At 38.2% G+C, this 9,193-nt stretch overlaps 1 protein-coding gene across 1 annotated transcript; it reads right to left on the bottom strand.

Moving 5' to 3' along the window:
• Nucleotides 1-4,600: 4,600 nt before the first annotated feature.
• Nucleotides 4,601-6,914, bottom strand: LOC118333088 (peptidyl-prolyl cis-trans isomerase-like). Its single transcript, XM_035668599.1, has 5 exons — nt 6,782-6,914; nt 6,627-6,657; nt 5,217-5,305; nt 4,947-5,119; nt 4,601-4,869 (listed from the first exon to the last, which is right to left on the bottom strand). Exons 1-5 carry the CDS (start codon nt 6,848-6,850, stop codon nt 4,734-4,736), a joined length of 498 nt encoding a protein of 165 aa, XP_035524492.1. The 5' UTR covers nt 6,851-6,914; the 3' UTR covers nt 4,601-4,733.
• Between the last annotated feature and the right edge of the window lie 2,279 nt (nt 6,915-9,193).

Raw genomic sequence — 9,193 nt, 5'->3', positions numbered from 1 at the left:
TTTTAAATAAAATGTATTATTGTTTTTATTAATGAAAGACATAACTCTTTTTTTAGGAAAGATTGAAATAAGAAAAGTATTTAGAGAGTTTTAAGGTTTGTTGTTTACATTAATATTAGTTTGAATTTATTTACTATTTTATCAAAAGGTATCAGGTGTCTATCAAGGAAATTGCAGGTGATAAAGGGTTAAAGCATTATAAATAAAAAAAATAGTTTGTGATTGATCGACTATATTAATTTATATAAATTAAGAAAAAAACATTTAAATCAGACTTTTTTAAGCTCCTCTTTCAGAGTAGCTCCTCTCCGAGCTCCACAGGGACTTTGACTGTACGGTTATTGATTCAGATGAACACTTTTGTATTCCACTTTAGACAATTTGCTTAACACCTTCGTAATTTCCCCTGAAATATCTGATTTACATGCCATAAAACTACAATAAGATAACATTAAAGGCCCTTCTTCTTGCTCTTTCTTGCTTGTTCCGAAAACACCTGTTGTGCCCCGTTTCTGCCACACAGGTAACATATATTTTGTCTGATGAAGGTCTGAGGATTAAAATAAAGTGTGTGGGATTTTTTGGTTCTTTCACAGTCCGAGTTTATGATCTGATGCTGCGAGACTGTGAGAGCTTTGTGGTGAGTGTTCACAATATTTTAGGACCAATTAGCTGGTTAAAATGGAGATAACTGCTAACAGTACTGCCGCTGTCCCCGTTGGCAACTCAGCCCACCTGGAGCTCAGGGCTGGGATCAAACGGACCCCGCGCTCCGAGCATATTCAGTCTTTTTGTAATCAGAATTGAGGTTCAATCTGTGATCGCAGCCCTCAGATTGAAGATTCTTGCTCAGTGATTCTTTCCCACAGTTTAAGTCCTCTGCGGGTCTTCCCTGGACTTTTTACATTCAGCAAGTGTCATTAAGTGCTCTGAACAACTCACACAAAGTTGTAGCCCAGGTCTAAACCAGCACAGCTATGTAGCCTGTTGACTATAGTATTACAGTGTTGTCACAATCTGTACGCAATTATTACCTGTGAGAAGTTTATGAATAGAAACATACAGTAAAATATGATTTTTTGAATGAATTCAATGTATTGTTTCCGTCCAATGTATTTCAAATAATCTCAGTCTTTAATTTTTCTATTAGATATCTTGTGTGTGATAATCTGAAACTCATCCAGTAGATTTAAGCCCATTCGGACGAGATTAACATTGCAGGTGGAGGTGAGGAATAAAATATTCACTGTGCTTCTCTGTAATTTAAGCTATCGCTCCATCGGGACATGGATGCGACCTGTAGACATGGACATTGAGCCAGAAGAGAAAGTCCAATAATCTGTTTATAAATTATAAAGAAAAAGACCCTGCAGAATTTGTCTGAGAATTATCACGTTTTTTAAGTTTTCTTGAGTATTAAAGAAATCCAGTGATAGTTGTCTGTACATCAGTGTGTGTGATGCAAACAGGAGCTAATAGCTAATATTGCACACTTTTAATGGGGCAGTTTGTCAAAGAAGAGAGGTTAGCTGACATTACAACAGCACGTCATGAGTTCTTTTAGTCTGCTATCCTGATGCTCAGTATATCATCGTATTGTTTTCTAATACACCTTTAGGTTTAGCATGTTTCCATCTATCAGATATGAAAATAGGTTTAGGAAAAGCCTCAATTTTCACAAAAAAGTTTGATTTTAGGACAAACTCAGATCCACTTTACAATACAAGGACCTCGCTTCGGACGGGATTTAGATTACAGGAGGGGCACGAGTTCACAGAACAACTGTAGGTAATTACAGCAGTAATCATCACTACGGTGGGGGGGAAATCACCTCCCCTAGAGAAACAGATCCAGTCCGAACGGTGCTAGCATCCTACGCTAACGAGGCTATTAAACAACTTCCAGTCCGGTGTAAACTTTACAGTCACTGTTTAGAGTAGTGATAATTTAATATGCCAGCACAAGAAGCATTTAGAGTAGACAAGCAGTGGGAGACGATACCGCAAATGTGCCATTGCAAAAGCTACCAACTGCCCGGGCGACAGGAGAGTGCGCGGCGCTCGACGGCGTACACGAGTTCAGCAAAAGTCTGCTCTCTTGTCTTGGTGTTAAAAGTGAGGCTCGTGTTCTCATGCTCGTGGGAAAAAACAATAGAAGATCAAATGCTGAAATTTAAAACCAACTTTTCAAGTTCCCTCGTGTGAGTTATTAATGATTACCTCAAGTATCAAACATGACTTTTTGTGATTTTATTGTGGTCTTCGTCCAGTGCTGTTTTAATGCCACCATGATGAATTATTGATACTGATTTATACATGCTCTGGAGATTTAAAGCTTTAGTTTGTATGGAAGCCCATTAGGACCAATGTGACAGAAAAAAAACGATTCTGTAATTAATTATAATGATAAAGTTTATCAAAATAATGACTTTGAGATACTTAGTCAGTATTTTGATAAAGTTTCTCATTAAAATAACTTTTAGTAGTTCACATTGGCAGAAATGGGCTTTCATACGTTCTCTTTCCTGCCGAGAATTAGACGAGAAGATCGATACCACTCTCATGTCTGTGCATAAAGTAATGGAGCTGACTCAGGAGGCAATTAACTTAGCTTAGCACACAGCGAGCCAAGTCCTGTCCAGAGTGCAGAAATACATCAACACAACATCTCTAAATCTTACAGAGTAACATGTCATATCATCGTAGTCAGGAAGCAGCTTGGTTTCCTCGTTTCAAAACAAAAATTGGCTGCAAATTACGGACTAACTAACTAACTAGGCTGGTATCAATGTTCTCGTCTAACTCTCCCCAAGAAAGTACTTCCCAAAATGTCGAGCTATTCCTTTAAAGAGAGTTTTTGTATCTGTATCGTCACCTTGTGAAGCAACGCAGAGCAGCAAACAATCGGGACACGACTATCATGAGTTTAAGGGACAGTTTGTTACCATTGTGTGTTAAATTAATACCCACTTGTATCACAGCTGGCTACTTGGGGACCAATAGGGGCCACACCAGACCCCTGAATCCCCGGAGCCTAAAGGATATTTTCATGAAATCCTGAATATTTTAAAAATTGGCACTTTTTTTGTATAATATTTGGGTTGAATTGTGAAGCCATGAAGTTTCTCCCAAAGTCCAGAATCAACCTGTCAAAGCTCCTCTTTGTTACATTTTGCGTCAGGTAAACGTAACTTTGCTACGACTCTGTTAAATACAACAATGTCCTGGTGCAGCAGAATCTGCCTTTTTCTTAGAAGCTTTCCTCTCAACCCACTCAGAGGAAACACTTTTAAAACAGGGAACTATCCCTAGATACTTCCTGGACCGGCCTCTCCAACCATTACGATCTTTACCTTTGCTGTATTGGATCTGTATGTTTTGTATTTGTGGTTTTACTGTGCCGTGATTGGTCGTTAGTCTCGATTCCTCTTTCTATTCTCGTACTATCTTTGTTTTCTTACAGAGACCTTTCTATAGGGAAACTTGAATTCTTTTGGATTTATTTTTGTATCACTCTCTTTGAGGTTCACTGAAGGAGAAACTGGCAAAGGAGATGTTGATGCCTTAATCTCTGTACTTCAACTTGGTTTTTAGACTTCTGTTTCTGTTTTTATTGTGAATAACGCAGCATTGATACCTTTGTTTTGATAAATTCTGTACTTAATCAGAAATAAAAGAAAACTTCTCTCAGCGCTGTTATACTGTGTTTTGTATTAAGTAGATTTAATAGCGAACAGGCTTCTACGAGGTGTTTTTATTTGTGTACAATCTTGTATTTAATTATTAAATTAAGCAAGAAAGTGTATTGTTAAGGTTCAAAGTTCATTCTTGTCCTTGGAAAAAGACAAACAAACCTCACCTAAAGGTCCATTTGGTAGCAGTTCTGGAGCTTTCGAACATATCACATCAACTCCAACCAGATCATAACTGTTGCTCTGCTACTGATGGTGCATTCACATGCTCCTCTGATGGTCACATTTCCCAAGTTACGAAATCGTTCTTCCAACTTTGGTGTGTTCATGAGCTTTAAGTTGTAAGAGGGAAACATGAACACTACAAAGGAGATGTGTTGTATTTTATTGCATTTAAACGACATGTTTAAAGCTGTTTCCACTATTTTTTGTGACAACAAAGAGCAATGTTACCACCTTTAATGCTGTAGTGTGGTGTTTTTCCAATGAATTAACTCAACGTTAATGCAGAGTAACTCTTGTGTTATTCCACAGCCACTCCCTTCTTTCCTGCAGTGACTTGTTTCCCGCCGTTTCCACAACCCGCTCTTCTTACTCAGCTGCTTCCCATTTCCCCAAATCAGCCCAGGATCATATATACTGTACCAAATTTGCAAGTATTTAAAAAAACACAAATACAAGCTTAAAGTATTTTGTTACAAATGACATCATTATTTTATTCTGACCAGCAAAATACAAATGACAAAAATACATCGAAATACTGCCCAAAGTTTATGTTCTTGAATGAGAGGACACACAGAAAGTAAAGTTTCAGGTTGTTTTATTTACACAAATGATCATTTAATTAAGATTTTGTTACCAAATGTGGTCGTTAAAGAAAAGATTAAAAGGTACAAACGAAGACAAACGTTTTTTGGAGGAAGTGTGTTTATTGGGAGGTTTTCTATGGAAGTTGCAGTTATACATAATTTCAAAGATTCACTGGGATGTGGACAATAAAGGGTTACATCTGAACAGGCTGAACTGAAGAAGCTTTGTCGCATTAACTTAGCTGCCCGCAGTCGGCGATAACAACCTTGGTTTTAGGTTTTCCGTCTCTGTTACCTTGTTTCTCTATGTTGACAACAACATCCATTCCCTCCACGACATTGCCGAACACCACGTGCTTCCCGTCCAACCTGGAGAGGAGAGGAGCCGGTTAGTGTGTGAGACAAACGTCGATTAAACCTGAATGCAGGGTCAGAGTGGAGCTCACCACTCAGTTTTAACTGTGCAGAGAAAGAACTGGGATCCGTTGGTGTTGCGCCCAGCGTTAGCCATGGACAGCGTGCCAGGACTTGTGTGCTTCAGCTGGAAGTTCTCATCAGCAAACTTCTCCCCGTAGATGGATTTACCTCCAGTTCCGTTGTGTCTGGTAAAGTCTCCGCCCTGAATGAAACAAAAGGCTAAGTTAAGTCGATATGCGTGGCAACGCAAATCAAACATCTGGAGGTTGAATCTGAACTAAAGAGGAAGGTAAAGGTACCTGGCACATGAACTCTGGGATGATGCGGTGAAACGAGGAGCCCTTGTAGCCAAAACCTTTCTCTCCGGTGCACAAAGCACGGAAATTCTCTGAAAAATAAAGACTTCATTAAATATACTTATCTGTATCCAGATACATGCCTGTATCTGCAGAGACTCCGCCCTCTTTCTGTAGTTTCTTATTTTGCTTATTTTACATTTCTGGCGGTCAACCTTTGTAGCCTCCAGCCAATAACAGCACACAGACTGTGAGAGCGGGAAAACCAGTGACCAGGTGTCAGGTGTTTGTAAAGAGCACTACAGTCGGGGCTGTGTAGTGTGTATTGAGAGGGAAGCCCTATTAACTGTGTACCCTTCTTATTAACAGTTATAACTTCATAACACAACAATTAACGACTAATGGGAAGACACCACGGCACACAACAAGAATTCGTTTCTTGTGCAGTAGAACATTTGAGAAATATCTGAGTTCATAGTGTTTATTCAACTAGCAAACAAGCTCTGATTTTACTACGTTGCAGTCAGTAAAAAAATGTCTGATTCCTTCATATATTGAATCATTTTGTGGGGCCAGTAAAACGCTATAGTAATAATCTTCTACATGCTCCTGACAGTAGAATCAGATACAACAAGCCTTTATAAAGACCCAGTCATACAAAAAATAAACTACTGTGATATACAGAGAAACCTCCATAATCTTAAAGGACCAGTGTTTAGGATTTAGTGACATCTAGTAGTGAAGTTGCAGATTGCAACTAACTGAACACTGCTGGAGTCTGTATTAGTCAACCTGGGACAAATACGTGCTGTGAAGTCTGCACAAGAAACTACGGTGGCTGCAAAACCTGTTTTTTTAGTATCTGGGCACATACCTATGAATATTTTATTCTATTTCTGACACTAGTTCCGGCACTAGTTCATATAACTAATAATAACTATGTAGGGCGAAATCCCAGTCCGTCAGTGATGCATCAGGCAGGTTTTTTTCTTGTTGTTTTCTTGTCAGTTAACAACATATCTATTAAAAAGTACTTAATCCAGAATGTTTGAGTTTGTGTTACTTAAAATTTTCGATGTAATCCGTTTCAACAATTCACATCACAGTGCACCGGGTGGAAATAACCACTACAGCACATTTAAAGCAAACAACAGTTCTTTTCCTTCTTCTCCTATGTACAGTATAATTAATCATAGCAGCAATAGCACTCTTTGTTTCTCTGTTTGCTTTGCACTTTGCACTTTGGCTCTGCAACTGGTTATTCAGGTTACTCCCTTGTCTCACACACAGCCTTGCGCTGTCAATGTTTAGGTGAGGATTTCCTCAACCAACCATAAATCCATTTTGGTGTGTGTGCAAAAAGTCTGAGCAGCAGCAGCAGCCGCGTAGTTAATGCTGTGAACGCTTACATACCTGCAGTCTTTGGGACCACATCAGCCCGGAGCTGCAAGACACAGACAGAAAATCATCCAGATGGATGTAAAGACATGCTTGTCGCCATTTTTAAAGCTTTAAAAAAGTTCCATAGTTAATAAACTGAAAAGTGAATAGTTCGGTGTTTATCTTACCTCCATTATAATCCTGCCGGCGTTAGCTCCATTTATAGTGATGTCAAAGAAAACTTTGGGGTTTCCCATGTTGATAACTGCGCCTGTTATTTGATTATGATGGAAAAACGCACTTGAATGAATCCTGATGGCGCGTCAGACGCACTGCGTCTATTTATATGAACCAATGCAGCGGTGACGTACAGGCTGCAGACAGCCAATCACAGCCGCGCTCTTCTGAGAGGGGCAAACGACTCGACCAATAGGAGCGGGGGCAGGGGGCGGGGTCACATGTGGTGATAATGGGTGAGGTTCACTTCCAGTAGGGAGAATGTGAGGTTGTGTGGGAGTAAACTTCCGACCTTAAAGATAATGAATTAATATCACAAAGTCAATATTCTGAGTCATTTTATTCAGATATTAAGTCTTTATTTTGTGATACTTTCTCAGAATAAAGACTTGGTTTCTCAATATTTTGAAATACTAAGTCACACTATGACTAAGTTTCTCATTATATTAAGATATTAAGTAATTTCTTTGACACTATGGATAAAGTTTCTCATTATTTTGGGTAAATAAGTCACATAATTTTGGTCACATTGGTGAAAATGAGCTTCCATAGATATCTGATGTGTCCTAATGTGAAAAGAAACATGCTTAAAAAAGGTCAAAAGCTTCAAAATAAAAGTAGTTCTGATGCAAATCCCACCTGAGTACTTTAAAGTTTTAATATCACAAAGTTAAAATGTAAGTCCTGCATTCAAAACCGATTTAAGAAATGATGTATCAGCAGTAAAAGTACACATAGTGCAGTAAAATGTCTCCTGTGACTGAAATCTGATGGATTCACTTGTTACAGCAGCTCAGGAAACACAATAAATAAGAAAATATACACATTAAATACAAATAGAATAGAAATATATAAGAATAAGAGTTATAAAAACACTATTCTGTGTACTTAAATAATAATACTTAAAATTTAAGTCTAAAGTTTAGGTGTCAGAAGGAAAACGCTACTGAGCATGTGCAGAATGTGTCATCACTCCAGCTTGTTTCTGATTGGAGGAGCTGAGTGTGTTACAACTTACCCCACAACAACAACAACAACAACAACAACATTTTCGTCAAATAAAGTGATTTTTAATTCTGGTTCTGAGATTCAGCAAAGGAACAAGGTAACTGTAGGTACAATGACGATTATGATTAAAAAATAAATAGAAAATAATGGCAATTACAATGTGTTACAAAATATGTGGAATAGTTTACATATTAAAAAACTGTTGTTTTTTTCTCCTAGCAAATTTGCAGTTAAATAGTCCATAATTTTCCAAATATAACATTACTGCGTTGCTCAATCGGAAAAGAACTTTATTTCTTGTCGCCTTTCGTTGGACCACGAACGGTACAGTCGCAAAATCATTCATAGAAAAAAAACGTCAGCTTTAAAAAGTTCCTTTAAACTGCCTCGACGTCAGCGGACTGCCTGTTTCCCGTCATACATGCATCAGTACGACCTCATTTTTACAATTGCTTTATAGTTTTTCTAACATACAGTATGTATACAGTGCCAACGATGATCCATTATCCAACTAATAACATTAAAATTACCATGATTAACAATTCATTTGATACACACACGTTCTCTAATGAAAACAGCTGATTATACAGTACATAAACCCGCGTCATGATGGGTTATACATGTCAAAAAACGACTGAAAATAAAACATACTAATAGCTTTCAAATGGCAGAAAAATGCCATGACACACAGCTGTACTCATTTACAGTATGTTTGAAAACCCCCCCCGGAAAGAGGGTAAAAGAAACCAACAGAGGGAAAGATGGGAGTTGGAATATATTTCACAGTGCTGAAGGATGTCGGAGATACAATGAACCTCAGCGCTCTTCCAACAAAAAATGTCTTCTGTACATCTTTATTTTTTACTTTTTTCATTTGTTTAAAACGTGAGGTTTGGATTTGACTTCGTCGTCTGATCAGCAAAGAGAAACAAACGTGTGACCACTTTTATCTGCCCTTATCTTACATCATTGTGTATAAAAGGAGCAGTCCGGTGACATTATATATTTCTCTTATTGTCAACAAACGTCATGAAAGGGAACGCAGACACTGAGGCCCGATACATGTTCCTCCTCTGTGCCACAGACGTATTATTATTGGAGGATGTTAGCGTCTAAAAAAAAAGACACTTTTATGATTTTTAAAGCGTAAATGCGATCACCAGAATAAAAAGCTAACGTTAATAGCTAGCTAACGACTTTAAACGCACCTCACCGCGGTCACATGACTTCAACGTCACCACCACTAAACTTTTAAGTGTTCGGAAATGTACTTTATTTCATGAGTGGACAGAGTTTTTCGTGTTTGAGAAGTGAAGCCAACCGAAGTTTCTTAAACCTGCAGTCTCTGTAACGGC

The sequence above is a fragment of the Morone saxatilis genome, unplaced genomic scaffold (assembly GCF_004916995.1).
Source record: "Morone saxatilis isolate NCDOM2014 unplaced genomic scaffold, NCSU_SB_2.0 Contig21, whole genome shotgun sequence".
NCBI classification, from domain to species: domain Eukaryota; kingdom Metazoa; phylum Chordata; class Actinopteri; family Moronidae; genus Morone; species Morone saxatilis.
The sequence above is the reverse complement of the archived record's forward strand: the minus strand, read 5'-3'. Positions and strand labels throughout refer to the sequence as shown.